Source organism: Carassius auratus, chromosome 37 (genome assembly GCF_003368295.1).
Source record: "Carassius auratus strain Wakin chromosome 37, ASM336829v1, whole genome shotgun sequence".
Lineage (NCBI taxonomy): Eukaryota > Metazoa > Chordata > Actinopteri > Cypriniformes > Cyprinidae > Carassius > Carassius auratus.
Window position 1 is genome coordinate 10,857,785 of NC_039279.1, and position 19,845 is coordinate 10,877,629.

The 19,845-nt window shown below is 39.1% G+C and overlaps 1 protein-coding gene and 1 long non-coding RNA gene across 4 annotated transcripts in view; both read left to right on the forward strand.

The window, feature by feature from the left end:
- znf438 (zinc finger protein 438) overlaps positions 1-10,902 on the forward strand; it is a 38,965-nt gene extending 28,063 nt beyond the window's left edge. For 2 of the 3 annotated variants that reach the window (XM_026222736.1, XM_026222737.1), the window contains 3 exons: positions 5,566-5,639; positions 7,315-8,908; positions 8,984-10,902. In XM_026222736.1, coding sequence (XP_026078521.1) covers positions 5,591-5,639; positions 7,315-8,908; positions 8,984-9,575 — 2,235 coding nt within the window. In that variant the 5' untranslated portion in view covers positions 5,566-5,590 and the 3' untranslated portion in view covers positions 9,576-10,902. Of the gene's footprint in view, positions 1-5,565; positions 5,640-7,102; positions 7,217-7,314; positions 8,909-8,983 lie in introns of all 3 variants that reach the window. The other variant, XM_026222738.1, reaches the window with a different exon arrangement.
- Positions 10,903-16,845: 5,943 nt separating this feature from the next.
- LOC113056171 (uncharacterized) overlaps positions 16,846-19,845 on the forward strand; it is a 7,373-nt gene continuing 4,373 nt past the window's right edge. Inside the window, exons 1-4 of the long non-coding RNA XR_003277668.1 lie at positions 16,846-17,214; positions 17,483-17,561; positions 18,796-18,980; positions 19,304-19,684. This is a non-coding gene — a long non-coding RNA (uncharacterized LOC113056171). The remainder of the gene's footprint in view (positions 17,215-17,482; positions 17,562-18,795; positions 18,981-19,303; positions 19,685-19,845) is intronic.

The following is a 19,845-nucleotide window of genomic DNA, read 5'->3' on the forward strand; positions in this document are numbered from 1 at the left end:
GTACAGTGATACACTTGATCTTTATTTAAACTGATATGGTTGAGGTCAGATTTGCGAGCACTGCTGTTACCGCAGTCATGCACTGCAGCCCATTGCAATAATGCTAAGCTATTATTGATAAGTCATGGTTCTTTATTACCAGTCCTTATAAAGTCTCAATGGGGAGCTGTTCTAGTCATTAATTAGCATACAATCTCATTTTGTGTGCTTCATTGATGCTTGTCAATCACTTTAGGGGCAACATAGTGAAATGATTTGCATTTTGGTGTAGTCGTGTATTTGGAGTGATAAACACTGTACAGTACATAGTCAACAGTATTAAGAGCTGGATCCAGCTGTACATTTCCAGTGTTTACAGCCAACAAGAGACCAAGGCCTTGACAAAATCCCCTTTAGGAGCGTCTCATGAGATCCGAGAACTCCCTTTTCTACGTCATTATAAAATAGACCGCTGCTTCAGCCACGTTTTCAAAACAAAAAATGGAAAAGTCCATCTTTTCAACGTATTTCTTTAAAATGCACATTTAATTAGAATTAGGAACTCATGCTCTCTTTCAAAGCTTTCCGTTTTTTGTAATTGTTGTAAAGCTGCACATCAGTAATTGTGGCAGCTGTCAAACAGACAGAGATACCACTTTCTCAGGCACATATTGTTGGGATATGGGATTTTGAGCTTTCTTTCTTTTTGTTATGATTAATTGAATCTGGCTTTAGTGTGTTCTTGTATGTTGTGTAGTTCTGACCTGATTAGTTCTGCTGAAACTGCGTAACTCTTTATTGAGTGTTTAGGTATGATAAATGCCCTCAATCAATAAATAACTCTTCAGACCCCAGTGTGCGGTTTTGACTCGCCTCATAAATACCACCTCTAATGAGAGAAGGAGAGAAATTTCTCATTAACAGACTGAAGGTTGAGCCTGCTTAATTTAACAGCTTTACCATTGGTTACCGCGGTAATTACTGCCCTGCTTCCCTTTGATCTCGCCAGACAATGTTTCCCAGATTCTCCAACTCATCAGAGAAACAGCTGCTATATCAGAGAGACCCTCTCTATGGCAGGGGAATGAGAGACAGCTCCTCCATCACATGACGTGACACAGGCTCTGAAGTCTGGATTTACAACTGGTGCCTTTGTTGAACACAATGTGGGTGATTCCTGGGAGATTTCAGGGGGAGCGGGGGTAAAACAGCATGCTGAAGCTTAAAGGGATACTCCACCCAAATATGAAAATTCTGTCATCAGTTACTCACCGGATTGTTCATGCTGCTTTTTTACAATGTAAGTGAATGTTGACAAAAGGCTGTCAAGCTCCAGAAATGACAAAGCCTCATAAAAGTAGCTCATATGGCTTGTGTAATATATTCCACTTCTAAATTTTATTCCGTTTCTCACACAAAGCTATTGTTTGAGTCATAGGATACTTTTATAATGTTTATTGTTACTTTAGCAAACTTAATTAAAAAAAAAAGTAAAAAAGTATAAAAAGTAGTTCAAACATCCTGCCTAACATTTTCTTATGTGTTCCACAGTATTCATACGGGATTGGAACTACATAAGTAAATGGTGACTGAATTTTCATTTTTAGCTGAACCATTCTTCTAACCCTGAGAGCAGAAAGTCAGAATAAACATGTGTATGTGGATTTAAAAGCAGTGTTGGTCACTGATCACACAACAAACCATGTTCTTCTTGGTTCTAGACAACCGTTCCTCTTATTACTTCGTTAAAGATACCGGAGTTCACCCTTAAGTCTCTAGGGTCCCCAAACCTGAACAAGTACTGAGGCAGGAGTGTCTGCATAAGCTTTGATGCTCAGTTTCATGTTCTCTAACATTAATTATGTGCATATTATTACAGGCTCCTTTTCCAATGCATCTCTGTTCTGATATTATACACAGATGGCAATCTTAAACCACACCTTCCATCACTTTTGATGCAGGTCTTTGTCTTTCTGCCAATGTTCCTGTTAAGTTGGCCTTCCTTGCTTTGTTTTCCTCTCTTATTGCCTTTGTTAGTACCTTTTTAGCTGTTGCGCTTAAGCCTCAGTAAGATCAGGTCCATTTACACCAAGCACGATGACTAAATGAAAATATAATAATCCAGAATCAAGTCGACTTTAAAGAGCTTGAGCATGTAAAAATCTATAATTACACATCTCATCACAGAGATTTGAAATAATATGAAGGTGAGTAAATGACCATTTCAACGGAAACTATCATTTGACATCATAAATTGATTTCTGAGGACAAAAAAAAAATATTTGCATGTTTTAATTTGGTAGATTCTGTTAGTTCATTTAGTAAAGGATTTGTTGACCAATTCACCGAAGGAGTGCACATGACTGGGTCTGAAAGTGAACTTGTGAGTTTGAGACTTTTTGTGAAATTAATTAAGAGTACTGAGAGGCAAAAAGAAGGAAGTGGCGGGAATTTTGGAAATGAGGGCATAGTGATGAAATGAGGGAAGCGTGGTGTTATGAGAGTCGGTTGAAGGTGGAGTGTGAGGGTTTATGCGGTCTTCTCGACTGTGTGACCTACATAATGAATACAAATGTCACACCAAACAGCAAAAGGTCATTTAAATGTTCTGTAAGGTGACTCACATAGACTTAGCCTCTGGCCACAGGTTCTCACACTTTCATTATAGAGCCTTGGCTTTCCTCATATACTCCCTGATCACTTAATCTGGGTGAATGATATTATCAAAGACCAATCCTCCCTACTTCCTATACCTTGTTTTCTTCTTATTCTAGAAGGTCATTTTGAGATACAATTACCCATCTAAATTCATAATTGTTGCTCTTGCCCCGCTCCTACTGTGGATGTTCATGCAACATCAACCCAAGTGCTGAGAGTCATCTTGACTGTCGCAGTCGCTTCCTCTCCAACACTTCAGAGGTGACACACACTGAGTTGCCCTTGGCTTCTGCATTTCATGAGTCAAAGTTCAGTACCTTGATTTACAGCATCCTGTCTGGTCGGCTCTGTGGAAATGAGGCTCCTCATCACAGCATCTTCGAGAAAAAAAAAAATTACTGCCAAGAGAAATTATGACACACCGTTCGTTATCTTTTTTGATTTGTGCAACATTTCAACCATCCTTTCCTGAAGCATTCACATGGATTTATTTTTTAATAATAATTATTATAATGTAGTGTATCAGTGTTTTCCATACAATTTACAAGCTCAAAAAAAAAAGAAAAAACATCACAAAAATGCCAAAGTATTATCATTTGCAGTTTGACTTCAGTTCAGTCATACATGACTGGATCTCAAGTCTCAAGATCGTCATTGAATTCAAACCTGGTGTGACGCATTTTGACACAATATTTAGATGGAAAAAAACATTTGAAAGCTACTACATTTTTTATAACTCAAATTTAATTCTCCTCCTTGCATAAACATATCATCATAGTAACAGAAAGTTTGGAACATACTTCATAAATCACTATGCGTGGTATTTTGTTGTTTTTGGTTTTGTCAGATTTGGAGCCTTCATTCCCATTCTTTAGTCTTCATTCCTATTCACTTTCATTGTTTAAAAAGAGCAGCCAGGATACTCTGCAAGATATCTTTCAACAGCATTAATGGAAGAGATGCATGCAGTGATTTACACTGAAATGGTTTAGTCAGTGAGAATGTTTTGGTTCTGTATTCTCTCATCTTTCTGATGTGGGATGCTTTTCTTATTGATTAGTCCACATCTGCGTGTACAGGCAAGCCTGTAGTTTTGAAATTGAAATTGATTTTTTCCTTTCCACATTGATTGTGTCAGGTGACAGCTAATTACTCAAGAGTGTGTTTGTACATGTGTTATGTAGAATTGATATTATTTCATGTGGTTCGCTAGGGTTGACTGACGTGTTTTAACATATGTTGTATTGTTCCTGCAGAGCACAGGCTTTTTGCAGGCACATGTACGTAGCATGTTACGATGTACTGGCATGTTTGTGTTTTCATTTCCTCTGGTTAATATTTTGTTGCTTTGGCTGTTACAAGATAAGATACTGCAGGTGTGTGTGTAAGTGTGCCACGTTCCTGCAAAAACTGTGTGTCCGTAAGTCTGCTGTGGAGAGGCACAATCTCTTCTAAACAAGAACTAAAAAAAAAAAGAGAGATTGGTAGTGGTATGTTTAAATCATCACTGTAAATTTGTAAAATAACACTCTTTATGTTGTCATATTAAACAGATCAGTTGATATTGTCTTTTGAGAATTAAAATTCTCATTGGAAATTGGTTAAGAATATTTAGCATGTGCAGACAGATTTCATAATATCCAATGCATATATCAAACCTATTGACATTTGCTATTTGTTTTTTAACCAGCTGGAATTAAGTTTTTATAACTTAAGTGTCCAATACTTTTTGGAGCCACTGTACACTACTGGTCCAAAAAAAAAATTGACACAAAGTGGACCGTTTTGTAGACAAATATAAATTGTGCATACATATAATTATTTTATAAAAAACTATGTAATTCTCATACTTCTGTTTCACAGTTTTAAAGACTTGACTGTTGTTCTACAGCATGGATAAATTTGTGGTAATAAAGAATAAGCAAGTGTGCTTAAACTTTTGACTGATAGCTTAGTTCAGGATCAAAATTAAGTAGAAAAGCCTAAAACAAAACATGCTGCTTCCACTGGGTAAATTTGTGAAATAACACACTTCAAGTTGTCATATCAAACAGATCAGTGGACTTTCTCTTTTAGGGGAAAGACTTTTCGTTGACTTTTCTGAAGGAACTCTGCTGAGAATGTTTAGCATGTGCAGTTTATTGTCTCTTCATCTTTTCCCGATTTTGTTTATTTTCACACGTGTTAACGACTTCACAGCTTGCCCAGAACAACAGGGGAATTAGCCAACACATGCTTGATTAAACAAGGGAAAATATGGTACTTGTCCGGTGTTGCGTTCAGAGATCGGGAAGTTTGTAGAGGCATAGAGATATGACAGATGTGCTGTGTGTGTGTGTGTGTGTGTGTGTGTGTGTCTGTGGCAGTCGGAGCTCATGGCCGCTTGATATGGATGTTCTAGCCAGAACGACCGTGTGTGTCCACCACTCTTATCTCCTGCAGATCCCTTCCTTTCATCTCCTTTCAGACCTACAGGGTCCTGGACTAACTCCTCCCTAAAATATAGTCCCCCGCAACACACGCACACTCCAAGGCTGCTATCTCACTGCCACAGATGAGGACCTTCATGTACAGGCCAAATGACATCCCCCTGTCCTCGTCCCACTACCACACACACACACACATTAGGGTTGGGTCCCATCTCACCTGGCTCATTCAGTCTCCCCTCCTCCTCGGTTAACAGTCTTTTCACTCCCTTTCTATCCTTCCCCTCCTGTTGTTTTTCTGCCTTTGCCTTGACTCTAATCTGAGCCTGTGTGACATCTGGAATGTCCTCTGGTTTTGATCGAGATAGTGAGAGAGAGAGAGAGAAAGAGGGGGGAGAAGACATCGTTTGAACGCAGGCAGACACCTCTAAACACTGTAATTTAAAGCATCTATTGTGGTAATTACACAGCAGAGGTTCAGTTTGTTTTTTGTTTTGTTCAGGATCTTCAGTGACAGTGTGGCAGACATGAAAACCCAAGAGCATCGTTCCAGCCCTCTGAAATCACACACACAGAGTGAGTATAGAGATCATAATATGCAGTCATATGAAGCTCATCTTTTAAGGTCAAATAATAATAATCGCTTTTGTAGTCACCAAGATTTTCTCTGCTTTATTAGTATTCTATTATATCAATGAATGGAGTACTTTTTTGTATGCGTCATACAGATATTTTTAATGCGTAATAAGATTTAAAAACATTCTGTTCCATTTATCTCATTATATCCATTAAATATGAAGAATGCATTCTACTGTATGTGAACATTCAGTAAACTTGACACTTAATTACCACTAATTGTTGTCTGATGAATCAAACTACAAGGAACTACCAACAATGTAACCAGTCAAAAAATGTAAAAATGAGCCCCATTTTTTATATGTTTGTGTGTAACAGTTACTGAATTTAGATCACAGTGAAATGTTTGAAAAATCACTTTTAAAGTCATTTCCCAGTACTTAGGTACTTGTCCATCACTATAATCACTTAGAATAAACCTAATTACATGATTTTGTTAGGCTATCAGGTAAGTCCCCATGACCTGTTGACCAACATCTGGCCTGCATTCCTTTACGCATGAGTGAGGTGTAAAAAACACAAATTTGCACACTAAATTCATTCTCACAAACTCATTCTGGTATTCACAACAAAAAACAGACCTACACATAGATAAACGTGGTGACCGGAGCGTAACTCTTCTTCTAACATAAACACCAGATCTCACCTTTGAACTCCTCACCTTTCGTGCTGCTAATTGGTCCGTGATGCTCTTGTTTTTTTCATGACACAGTGGCTAAAAATAAGTCCACATTTCTTGCACCTAAAATAGAGTACTCTCCTCCTGTTCAACTCTTGGTAAAAGCCCAGCTCTTTATGATGTTTCTGTTTTTAACCTAATTAATTCTATAGCAGACTAAATGGGATTAGAAATTACCCTGCTTTGTGCTTACAGACTGAAAACTGGGTGCTGAAACCTCATAAATGTTTTTTCCCATCTTATTCAGCAATCTTTATAGCTACACACTACATTTTTTCCCCAAATAATGTCAGCTTAGTTTTACTTGCTACTAAATACTAAATTCTAATCAATCAAACTTCCTCTCTTTTCCATCTCTATTTTGTCAAAAAGTTATTCAGAACTATGTAGTATGTCTTTTGTTTCTGTTGCTTGACTGATAAAACATGGCACTACCAGTGACAAGGTCATTGGTTTGATTCTAAAAGAAAACATAAACTGATAAATGCATATCTTGTATTGCACTGTAAACAACTATGGATGAGTGAGTCCGCCAAATAAATAAATTTAAGTGTATTTTTTTCACTGCTGAGCAAGGTTGTGTGGACAGTCATGAAGGTTTTGTGTATGGTTTTTTAACTTTTATTCTTGTTCATGTAATAACGATTCTACTGCTGGGCAGCTGTTATGCTTTAAAGGCAGTTTATTCCTTCTGCAAGTGTGTGTGTCTGTCTGTGTTTGTCAGTGTGCATTAGGAAGCATGAGGAGGTATAAGACTTAGTGAGCTGCAACATGAACAAGAGCAGTACACCGAGCTCGAATCAAAGAGGGCTCAAACCCTTTGCCCAAGGGTGAATTGGTGTGTGAGTGCGTAAAAAAAGAATGAAAAAATAGTTGGACCCTTTTTTTTTATCAGTTCCCTTTTGTTACATCTTAGGAGTTATCTTGTTTTGACAGGCGATGCACGTCCCCACTCCCAAATGAAGGGTCTCCAGTTTCGCAGCATTGCTCCCAAAGCCCCTGTAGTGGTTCCATCATCAGCAGTTCTATCCTGCCAGCCTCCCTCAGCCCTTCCAGAAGCACCCACAGCTGTCAGCCCCAAATCCATCCTTGTCCCTGCCCAGAACTACGCACTCATGCAGGTGGCTGGACAAGAGGGGACCTTCTCATTGGTGGCCTTACCTCAGGCACAACAGCAACAGCCAATCCAGAAGAACCTTAAGCTGCCTATTCCTAGATACCAACCAATGAGAAGCAAGAGCGCTCCAGAAAAAGGCAGTAGCAAGATGCTGAGTCCAGCCAAGGTTTCTGCAACCATACAAGCTCAAACATCTGCTATGAAATCAGACCAGAGTTCAGACCCAGTACCTGAGCAGCTTGTTGTGATTGATGTTCCTACTTCGACTGAAATCAATGTTGCACCCTTGCTCCCAGGTTCACAGACAGATCGAAAAGTGGAACAAAAATGCGATGCCAGTCCACTCAAAAGCCAGCACTATCCTTCTGGAACCTCCCTTGTTGCCCCTGTCAAGAAAATCTCACCAGTTAAACCCCAAGTAGAGGGTCAAGCCTCGGCTGGCAGTGCCATCACAGTCCTCTCACCCACTATCTTTAGCAAAGCTGTTCAGATCATTCCATCTCCACCCAAGGGCAAGCTGCCCATCTTGCCATATGCCAAGGTGAAGAACTCCCTCCTGGCACCAACCAGCCTTGCCAGCACCCCATTCTCAGACAAGCAGACTGTAAGTGGAGCCATAAGCAGCCTGAAAATCCCTCCAGACACCAAAATCAAGTCCACAGACAGCAAAGTTGAATGTGAAAGCCTAAGCCAAGACCACAGCAACACCCAAATCAAGAAACCTCCAGGCAAGAAACGGGGGAGGAAGAGGAAAACCACAGAGGATATTCTAGCCTTCGAGGCTCGAAAGAAGAGATCCTTGTCATTTTTCAGAAGGAGGGTGCCTGATAAACCTCCAGTTGGTGTGTGGAATTCTGCCTCTCAAGAGAAGTTGTTGGACATATCCAAAAAGTATCGGAGTATTCGTCCCAAGCCGGTACAGGTAATGGAAACCGCTATTCCGCAACTTGTTCCACTTCCTTCCTTGTCAACATCAGAAAACCTTGATCAGGAGCAGCTCTTATTAGGACAGCAGATATCAGGAAAACAGTCTTCGCAAGCTACTGCAGTAGATTGTAAAGGCGGTGGGGTAGTGATTTACTCAGGAAGTCGTCCTCTGCACCGGTGTCCTACCTGCAACAGGTGTTTCCAGTTCAAGCATCACTTGCAGAGCCACATGAACAGCCACAGTAACCTGCGGCCTTATGTCTGCCCGGTATGCAGGAAGGCTTATGCTCACTCGGGCAGTCTTAGTACTCACATGAAACTGCACCATGCGGAAAGCAGGCCCCGAAAGAGCCTTTGCTGTGAATTCTGTGAGAAGTCATTTGGCTATGTGGGTGTCTACTTTAGCCACTTGAGAGAAGTGCACCGGGTGATACTCACCGTTGAACCGTCCATCAGTCAACACGAAGAAAACATGTCTGTAGAAGAGTAAGTAACAAACATTGAGCGATGACTCGGTCTTAAGCTGCCTTGTTCTTGACATGGATGTTACTTGTCTTGCAGGTCTTCAGAAGCTGATGAACAATCCTCAGAACAGCATGTTGACCCAGTCGAGCTACAAATTAAGTGTGGGCGCTGCCAGGCCATCACCCCTACCTTTGCTGACATGAAGCTGCATTTATTGTACGTGCACGGAGAGGAGGTCCAGGTGCGACTGAGGGATGGGGCGATGCATGGGGGCCGTGAAGCAGAGGATGAACTGGTCAAGCATGCAGCACACTACTGGAGGCAGCTCAATGAGAAACGCAACCTAGTGCACTGCGGTCCCTGCGACGAGGAGTTCTCCTTTTCCAAGCTCAAACGACACCTCCATTCTAACCATCAAGAAGATAGAGAGAGTCAAGAAGAAGAAGAGGAGGAGGAGGAAGAAGAGGAGATGATTGGTAAGGAGGGCCATGTATTAAGGGGCCTCAGTAAAGGTATATCCCTGAGGGTGGGGTCTCACTTCAACTGCATCCTTTGCAGTAAGGTGTTTAATAAGAAACAGGACGTTATTGAGCATTGGAGGGCACAGCACAACTGTGAAAATCCCACCCTTTTATGGGATGTCCTGGAGTTCAAAGGGGAGAGCAAGCTAACTGATGGGCCATATTAACTCTAAATGGGTCATTTTATTATTTGCTTCATGTGTCTACTGTGTGGTTTATGCAGGATGCAGTGATGTAAAAAAAAAAAAAAATCCACTAATAGATTTTTATGTTGTTTTGTTTTTGCACTGTTTTTTAATATTACAAATGTTCAAATGCTTCAGTTCTGTTATGTTTTTGTTTTGTTTTATGCTTTGATGTGTTTTATACATAAAAGCATAATAAAATTCATAAACCATAAATTCAATCTTAAACCTTACTGTGGCCCAGGAGCAGATGTAATATAACTGGCAGTAAATAGAATACCTTAGGATGATTATCATAATTTTTAATGTTCGTGGACACAGTGTGTTAATAACTGCTTCAGTTGAGTGAACCGGGTGAAACGGACTAACAAAGGCTCCTCAAAAACACTTTCCCACTCCTTGCTATAGTCTGAATTCAAATGGGGGAATGATTAGCATGTTTGAAATATGTCAAAGAACATTCAAAGTAACACAAATTGTCAGTGACATTCCACAAACACGTACACATAATCACACAGTTTCAGTCCTCATTCCACAACTAAAATAAATACTGCCAGAAAACCTCTGCTTACTTTTCAGTCGAAGACATTCAGGACCACTAATAAGGATTTCAAATATATGAAAAAATAAGAAAATAATGAGCTCAATTTGGCCAATCTTTAACTGTTAAATTTAATGTTATATATATAATATTTCAAAAGTAGTCTTTGTTGTATTTTTCGATGGAAATGCTATATATTTAAAAAATATATATATATATAATAATAAGAATAATGGTGAAATGTGTGGTGATTTATTTATATTAGTCTATTCAAAAATATTTCTGTTCATGAACAAATTGCCAGGGTAAAGGAATGTTATAAAATCTCCTAATTGTTATTCATGTATACTTGTATAGATAGATTACAAATATATCAAAAAAAAAAAAAATACTGTAGACAGCTGTATATTGAGAATATATATTTACACAGAGACTTCCCCTGCTGTTTTGTTCTAAGAAATTAACTATGAAATATATTAACTATTACAGTGTCTTAAATGTCTTAAGCAAACCTGCAGCTTTAGCTACATTACCAATCCAAGGTTTGAGCACACTTTTTGGCTGATAATTAAGCTATGCTTTAATCACTTTTTTTAAACAGTACATAAATGACATCTACATGTTCATTTAAATATTTTTTTGTTAAAAAAAAATAAAAAAAAATAAACATTTAACAAAACATTTCATTAAAATGGATGATGGGACCGAATAGCAAAGAAATCAGCCAACAAGTGCCCAGTACACATGGCATTTCCTTCAGTACTGTTTTTTTTTTTTTTTAAACATCCCAGGTGGATTCTTCATTATTTTGTTGAGAGATTTCCCAGAGTGCACAGAGCTGGAAACTAGGCTACTTAAATGCTGAAATACACTACATCATTTTAGTCCATTTTGCATGTTGGAAAAGTATACTTGAGTTTCCAAAAGTTAAAGCCAGTCTGTTGATTTTGGCTGGTCATAGTTGACAAATTTTTAAGAAAATCACATAGTGTATAATGGGTGCATTTTTTTTTTTTACTTCAGACAATGATTCCGTCCAGTGGGAGTATATTAAAAAAATTATATTTTCAGCCGATTTCAAACCATTTGTTGTGTTTGGGACAACTTGAAAGTCTGGTAGTGAGTGGGTTTGTGTTATTTCTGATATTAGGGACATTAATGATAAAGTATACGTGTGTTCAAACCTTTGACTGGTAATCGTTCTGTAACAGTCATCTACTTGAACGGGTGCTGTGTAAAGTGAACTGATAAAGTTCACTAACCTTAGATTCTTGACACAAAGCGAACAGCAAATCCCAAAGCACCATTTCATTTGGTCTTTCACAGTTGAATTCATATTCTAGATAACCTAAAGTCAATAATGTTGATCTTAACAGTCATTAGACAAATGCTGTTAGTCTTGTTGAAATGACCCCTTAAGTGTCTTCGTTATAGAACGTGTCTTTGATTGATTGCTCCTGACTCAAAAAGCGAATGAAAAGAAGAAATGTTTTGTTTCAAATGTGGTCTTATTATATTGTTTAATGATTGACATTTGAAAACTTTTGAATCGGTTTCACCTGACACATTCTTTGTGGTTAATGTGTGTCTGGTAGGATTTCTAGTCCTGAAGAGTCCCCCTGCTACTGTGAAAGTTAAACTTGTCTGTTTGTGGCTTTAGCTAAATTAAGCCCTGAATAGTTTTTGTACGAGAGAAAGCATCGTCCCTGCGATATTGATTATTGGTGCCTAAATAAAAAAGAAATATCTAACGACAGTAAAAGTTGATGTGTTTCTTGCATTAAACAACCTCATGGCTGTCTGGTTTTGATTCCTCCCATCTTCACTCTAATGAGCCCAAGCGAACACATAAGCTGCTGCATCTTAAGGCTTACCTTATTCCATACAAAGACATTTACCGCAAGACTTCATTTGTAGGTTTCACAGAACACTGAGCCGTGTAGGCAAGAATTAAATCAATTCAAGTTGGACACATGATGGATTCATATTAGTATACAACGAACTATATTCACTGCAGGAGTACTAATGCTAATGCTTTTCTAATGTCTTACATCTTTAAATCATCACTATATATCATCATTATACTGTAATATTAATACACACATTTCAAACAACTATTAGAAAGCACAGTTTCCCATCCCAGTGTGATCATTTTGGTCACAAATGCAACATTTAGTATTGTATATGGCTTATAATTGCGAGTTACATCACATTTTTTATTGTATTCATCGGTGCTTCCCAAGCAGCTCTGGCTCTGATTTACAGCCTACATTAAATGATTGTAACTTCTCTGTCCCAGTAGTGCAGACACTTCAGATGCAGGTAGTGAAGGAACGTCAACACCGATGCATATTCCTCTTTAATCTGTGTGGCACTCTTTCTCACTTCCACTCGCTCTCTTCACACCAGAAAACATGATCACTCACAGGAGATCAAAGCCCATCCTTCTAACAGGATTAGATGATGGAGCTTTAGGAGGAGGAGAGCGTCTGTTTTAAACTAAATGAAGGAAGTAGGGCTGTAAAAAGGAGAGGCAGAAATAAGGTTGCAGGAGAGCGAAAGGAAGTTGGGGGAGATTGCGGAGACGTGATGCGGGGTAAAATAAAACATTGAAGAAGAGACGGTAAAAGAAATGGGGAGAACTGACAGTGAAACCGCATTCACATGCACACCTGACCATGATGAAGATGAATTCTTCATGAACTATGATGAATGGATACTGATCAAAGAATGATAGCCAGTGACAGTGAAAGATCTCCCATCCAAAAAAAGAAGCATGTTTTAATGCAGCATTAACCTGTATGGAGACTAATGGAAGCAAGAAGCTCTATCGATCCGTCCTGGTTTGCTCGAAGGAAGAGAAACAGAGAGGTGATGCTGAGCTGAGGATGGATGAATGAAGTAAAGGGTGTGTCTAAAGTAGAGAACCATCATCTGCATTTACAGACACAGTCCCGTCTGGAGCCCAAAGTGTGATGTGAACTGAATGAACACATTCACTGGAATGAGAAGCTTTAGCAACATTGAAAGCTACAGTTCATGAGAAAGAGGAAACGTATCAGAGCATCTTACCTGATATTTCTGAAGGATCGTGTGACATTAAAGACTGGAGTAATGGTTGGTGAAATGCCAGCTTCATCGTCACAGGAAACAACAAACTTTCAAACCGTGGTTTTGTTAGATTTTTGTTAGATAGAAAACAAGGAGAAAAACTATTTGCCAGTGGTGTAAGAAAAATAACCTTAATTTGAGATAATCAAGTCTTATATATTATGCAATTGTCCTTCTTAAACTTCCCATCCTCCTTGTTTTTATGAGTCAGAGAAGATGATATTGATGACGTTATGCAATGTGGTTCATTGAAAAGATCTTTCCATTGCAATGTATTTGTACTACACCTGGAGACATTTGTAAATACGAAGCCCTTGTCAGTGACATTGCCGTGTTTTGGTCTCTCCTGTGTGCTGTGTGGTCCAGATGGTACAGAATCACTCTGTTCCACTGGGTCTTTAGTTTACCGCCCAGAGGGACAGTAGCCATCTGCCCAGGACATCTCACTACACACACACACACACACACACACACAGACAAAAGAGCCACTGAACTGCTCATCTAGAACACTTCCTGATTTCATCATCAACAGTCAAAGTGTTCCCGCCCCAACTCCACCAAGGGCCAGTCTGAGGGCTTTTAGTATAACAAGTAATTACACTATTCAAGTCACTAAAGTTGTTCACAAATACATATTTGTTTGGTTTATTTTTAGTTCGAGTCCCTTGATGATTCAACACACTCCTGTTTTCATACTCATCCAATCAGTGCTCGTCATTCACCCGAATAGATTAGAGATAATTGGCTCGGTTGTCAGTACTTTAGCATCCTAATGAGAGCAATACTTACTAATCTAGAAAGGGGAGTGAGAAAGTGCTCCAAGTTTGGCTGTTTTTAATGAGACCCAGGTAGGCTAACCAGAGCAGTCTGGAGTAATTAGGAGAGGATGTAGAGCATTTTCTCCCCAACCCGTCCTGCCCCCCGCTATCTTCCAATATCTTCCCACAGGGAGGATCCTGACAGTGGGGGGGCTCAAGGGAATTAGGTCTGCCTGAGTGATAACCTACATTCACCCAATCCGATGTCTTTCTGCTCTCCATTTGCAAACAAGGCTAATGACATACCACAGACCTGCACACATGCATGAATATTATGTTGATGTTATGTGCATGCGAGCGCTACATTAACTAATATTCAAAAACCGACCACCTATGAATGTATAACACATTATTTCTTCTTCCGTACGCACCTTCGTACATGATGCATGGAAGAACTTGAAATTATGCATCCATGCAGACACTGTTGCACACATAACCTTTGATGATGCTCCTCCTCTCCTTTGACGGCAATTACCTGCGGCATGCTCAGAAATTCTCTTAACCTTATCTGATAGGTTAATTAGCTATTGCATATTCGTCGCACTGGATGCTGGGAAAATGTCAGAAGCTATGTGGAGGAGTGCTTTACATTTATCCGCAAGTAGTTTTAAGCCGCTTCCCTTTTTTTATATCCTGTCACGTTTCATAGCTGCATAGATTGGGATCTAATACAGCAACAATTATACTTTATCATTTGTCATTCCAGTCGCCCCTTCCTCTGTTTTCACTTTTACGCCAGTTTGCAGGACTAATGATTTCTCGCAATTTGCAATTAAGAAAAGCATTTTATCATTATCACCTCCAGCTATATTCCATCCCTCCCTCCTCCCTCACTCATACCCCCTTTCCCAGATGGAGTGGTACAGTGTGGCCTCCCGTTGTGATGATCCCCCTCGGGAAACCTGGATCCCACCTCGGCGGTCAGAATCAATTACATTCATCTCTCTCTCTCTCTCTCTCTCTCTCTCTCTCTCTCTCTCTCTCTCTCTCTCTCTGCTGTATCCATGAGTCACGTTTTGCAGGCGCAGCATAGACTCCCCTGTCAGGTCCTGAGAAAATGCTCCTCCTTTCTGTGCGTTTAACAGGTTTAGAGGGGCACCGGAGAGGTGATAAATTCACTCCGAGCGAGAGGAAAATGGAGAGAGGGGAAAGGTGTATGTATGGGCTTGGGGAAGAGGATGACAGGTAGAAATAATAACCTGACAGATGAGGGAGGAGAAACAGGGGCAGAGAGGGGATGTTACAGAGAGGGAAAATCATTTCTTTTTTACAAAATAGCTGTCATAAAAGGTTGTTTTCATAGTTAAAATTTTTAAAAGAAACATGTTCAGAAAATACTTTACTAAAATTCCTTGTTTATTTTATGTCCGTTTGGCAGAGTTTTAAACTTAGTTAGGCAGAGTTTTAAAAGGCAAATTAAGAAAATCTTCATTCTGTTCAGAAGTTTGCTCCCTGGGCTCTTAATGCATCATTTTTTCCTTCTGGAGCATTGGGAAGATTTGTAAGCTTTTGAAATGGTTACGTATGAGTCCCTCAGCTGTCCTCAGTGTGAAAAGATGGATCTCAAAATCATACTGTCATTGTTGGAAAGGGTTCAAATACACAAAAGATGCTGGAAAACCAAAGAATTTGTGGGACCTGAAGGATTTAAAAAAAAAAAAAAAAAGGAAAAGAAAAGCACGGTTCAGTACTAACAAGGGACTCATGAACAACTATCACAAAAATAATAATAATCTATATGTATCATCCAGGTAACAACTCAGTATTAAGAATGAAGCTTATGTAACATTTTGAAAAGGTTAATTCTTATCAATTCAGCTGTTATTGTCTCTTGTGTACTGAAAACATATTTTACAGTGGATATAGAAAAGAATCAATAGTTTGTATCTACTCAGTGCAACTTACAACATCCAAGTGAAAGAAATAACACCAACATGTCAGAAAGAAAAAAAAAAACTGATTTGGAAAAAAGGAATCACCCCATTGTGTCAGTATTTTTATTTTTTTTAACCACCTGTTGCTTTAATTACAGCTTTTAGTCTGTTGGGATGTGTCTCTACTAATTTTGCACATCTGGGCTTAGTGATATTTGCCCACTCTCAAGTTCAGTCAGATCTGATGGGGACTGTTTGTGGACTGCAGTCTTCAAGTCATTCCACAGATTTTCAGGGGAGCTAAAGTCTGGGCTCTGACTTGGCCATGCAAGGACATTCACCTTTTTCTCCTTTAAATGTGGAACATGCCAATTCACGTAATAGTGTCACTACTAAGGTTATATTACATTAGCATGGCACTGTTACAGTATGGCTAATGTTAGTCATCTCAAAACATAATGGAACACTTACCGCAGCAACAGGTGATCCAATTTGTCCTGTCTTTATTATCGATGGGATGGCTGTATCCTTTAGCACACGTTTCATGGTCTGTGTGGCAACGTGCATTTTTTCAAAATAGTCGTCTACAGTAAAATGTTCAGAGCAAACAAAATAATTTGTGATGGTGTTTACAGGTGTGTTTGGAATTATACCCAGAACAAGTAGCCATCGATTCATCAGGTCAGCGTTTTTGGTTGGAATTCTATGAAACATCATAGTATTACCTGGTCTCCCCTGTTTATTGTCGCAGCTCTTTACAATACAGCGAACACCCATAATTGTACACTATAAATTTACTATCTAGTAGTTACTGACTCTATTAACCACTGTGTGATCAGTTTTGCTGTGTGCTTTGGGTCATTTTCATGTTGGGAGGTACACCTTCTTCCCATTGACATCTTTCTGGTAGAGGGCAGCAGATTTTCCTCAAGATTTTCACTGTATTTTGCCCCATTTTTCCTTCTATCCTTACAAGTGCTCCAGCCCCTTCTGCAGAAAAACTTCCCCATAACAGGATATTACTTCTTGGTCACCTCTCTGACCCTGGCTCCTTCATCCAGAGCGACGTCCTGATCCAGGGAGGGTCTGTGTTGTAACAAACCTTCCACTTCTTAATAATAGACTTCACTGTGCTTCTAGCCAGTGATACTGTAAATGTCTCCATCTCCTAACTTGTTCCTGTCTACAGCTTTATCCCAGAGGATTTTTGTCAGTGCCTTGCAACCCATAGTTGATCATTGGCTTCAGTTGCACTACCAAGGACTGAAATGCTCCAGGTAAGCTCTTTTCATGCTGAGCTAATCAAAATGACCACAAATGATCACAGTTGAAAGTCAAATGGCTTTGTGTGCCATTGAGAAGGTGATTAGCTACACCTGATTGAGTTTACATGCCACTTTTGGAGAGGGGTGATGCCTTTTCCAACTGGTTGATTATTATTTATATATTTTATGACATGTTGGTGTTATATCTTTCACCTGTATGTGAAATACTCAGTGTAACTTGTATAAGTTAAAACAAAAACTGTGTCCATCTTCATTTCAGGCTGCACAGCAACAACATGCATTATTTTAAAGGGGATGATCCTTTTCTATACCCATTGTATATGAAATATCTTATCCAGGTCAGTACGAAATAAAAAATAACATGCATTCTGTATGATGCAAATTCTATTAAATACTAAAAATAGTTAACATTACAGAAAAGTGAATGGAAATTTTTGGTCACATCTGTATATAGGCCATGACAGTGATCATTTTTGGGTGAACTGTCTTCAAACAATAACCCCCAAACTTTAAAGTTGAATCTATTTTAAACTACATCTCCAGTAAGGTTTCGTCAAACCAACATGATCTTGAAAAACATTTCTTTCCGGGGTTTTTTTTCTGTGTAGTTTGGTGTCTAATCATGGAGCTGATCCAAAACGTTCAGACCCGTATCCTTCAATTACTTGCAATGTTGAAATATTTGGCGTACAGTTTTAAAAGATCTCTTGAGAAACCTCTCATATTCGTTTTCCTCTGGATAGGGCTGTCTTGGTAACAGAGAAACCATAAAATAAACATAAAAGAAAAATAAACGGACAGAAACAGCACACAAACATTGGCAGGGTTAAACCAAACTGTGTAAATGCCTCATTCTTCCTCTTTTGTTCTACTACCTAAAACACTCCAAACAGTAATACTGAATTTCTCTCTGGCTTGAAACACACATAATGTGGAGTTTTCACATTACATTGTTGTTGTTGTTGTTGTTGTTGTTTTTGCATTCAATCTCAAACAGGCAAAATTTCACGCACAATGAAACCCATCAGTATCACAACATTACCAGATTACAGATCATGAAGTACAAGTTGTGGAAAGGAACATTCAATTCTTTACATCTTATTTGTGAGAGAGCTCTAAACAGCACTGTCAATGCAATGCCTACCTCTCATATGTCTCCATAATCAATACCATGTTATGCAGCCACCGGAGGGAGAAAGAAAATAAAAAAAAGAGTAAGAAAGGAATAGAGAGAGCAGATCTGAGCTTTCCTGTATTAAACGGCTGAGTGGATTTACAAGCTTTTTCAGCAAGTTAATGCATTAGCTGTGCCTTTACCAGCAGACAGTTGAGTTCTGCATAAAGCTCACACATGTACCTTGCACGTGTCACGCGTCGCATCCAAGTTCTATTACAGGACTGGTAGAATCAATATATCAAACATCCTACCTAAACCAGTCACACGGGGGCTTAAACTTCAGAACTGCATACTTTAATAATGCATCTTTATACATTTACCACTGAGATATTGTGGTTTTCAATAACGCCATGCCTCCAGGGATCTGATAACTGAGGACTGATATTTTCTTCCAGCCTTTCCACCTGCTGTTTACTTGGACACTGTCAAGAGAAATCACACGTCAATATTTCTGACTCAACAGAGCAGAGAAAGGCAAAGGCTCAAGCTTACTACAGCCTACACCCTTTAAAGAGCCAATTAGGAGAAGATAAAACTGTGTGCCAGAACAGTGTGAAAATACACTGTATAAAAGACTGAGGTAAGTACTGGCTCACCTTTTTCTGATAATCTCAAATCTTAGGTTATGGAGGTTTTTATTTGAGAAATATGCTCCAACTTAAGCATTCTTTATTTTGTATAAAATTTATATATTTTCAGTTGTAATATACAATATCGAAAATTATTTATTTATGCATTTACTAGTAATCAGTATCACACTAACTGAACATAAAAAACAACTTTTAGAGCTTTGCTTAGGCTGCATTTGTCAGTGCGAGAGTGTGTTGTCATGTGTGTTAGGGAATAAAACTTTCAGGATATGACCTATTGTTCTGAGATAATGTGCGATGTAATGTTCTCCAGCTCTCTTGGACGTAGCACGGTTAACGAAAAAGCCCCATCGCCGCAGGCTACAAGGAGCGCCAAGAAACCACACCTGCCAAAGACAGACTCCATCACGAGAGCAATATCAGGTTTTACTGCAGGGGTGTGTGTGTGTGTGTGTGTGTGTATGCCTCTGAGGAAACAAAGCCTTTTAAACACCTTTTCGTCTACACATCATCCAAAGGTACAAGCACAACCTCCGAGCAATGCCTTCAACTCTGGGAAAACATTACACGCAGCACATGTTCGGCTTTAGGACACTGGAAACGAAAGGAAAAAGAAAAAATTAAAGTATAAAGGACTAGCAGAAAGAAGTGAAGAGGAAGAAATTTCAGTCATGTAACCTTGGGGAGTTAAGAGGTAAAGATTTCTAAAGGCCATGTTAACTAACACACATACGCATATCTTTAAGCAGAAAGCCACTCGCTAACTATTGCTAGCCCATTTTTTCATGTGAGCTCTGGTATAGGCCCAGTCCAGCACTTTAAAATCATACACAGCCTTCCATTTGGATTAAATAA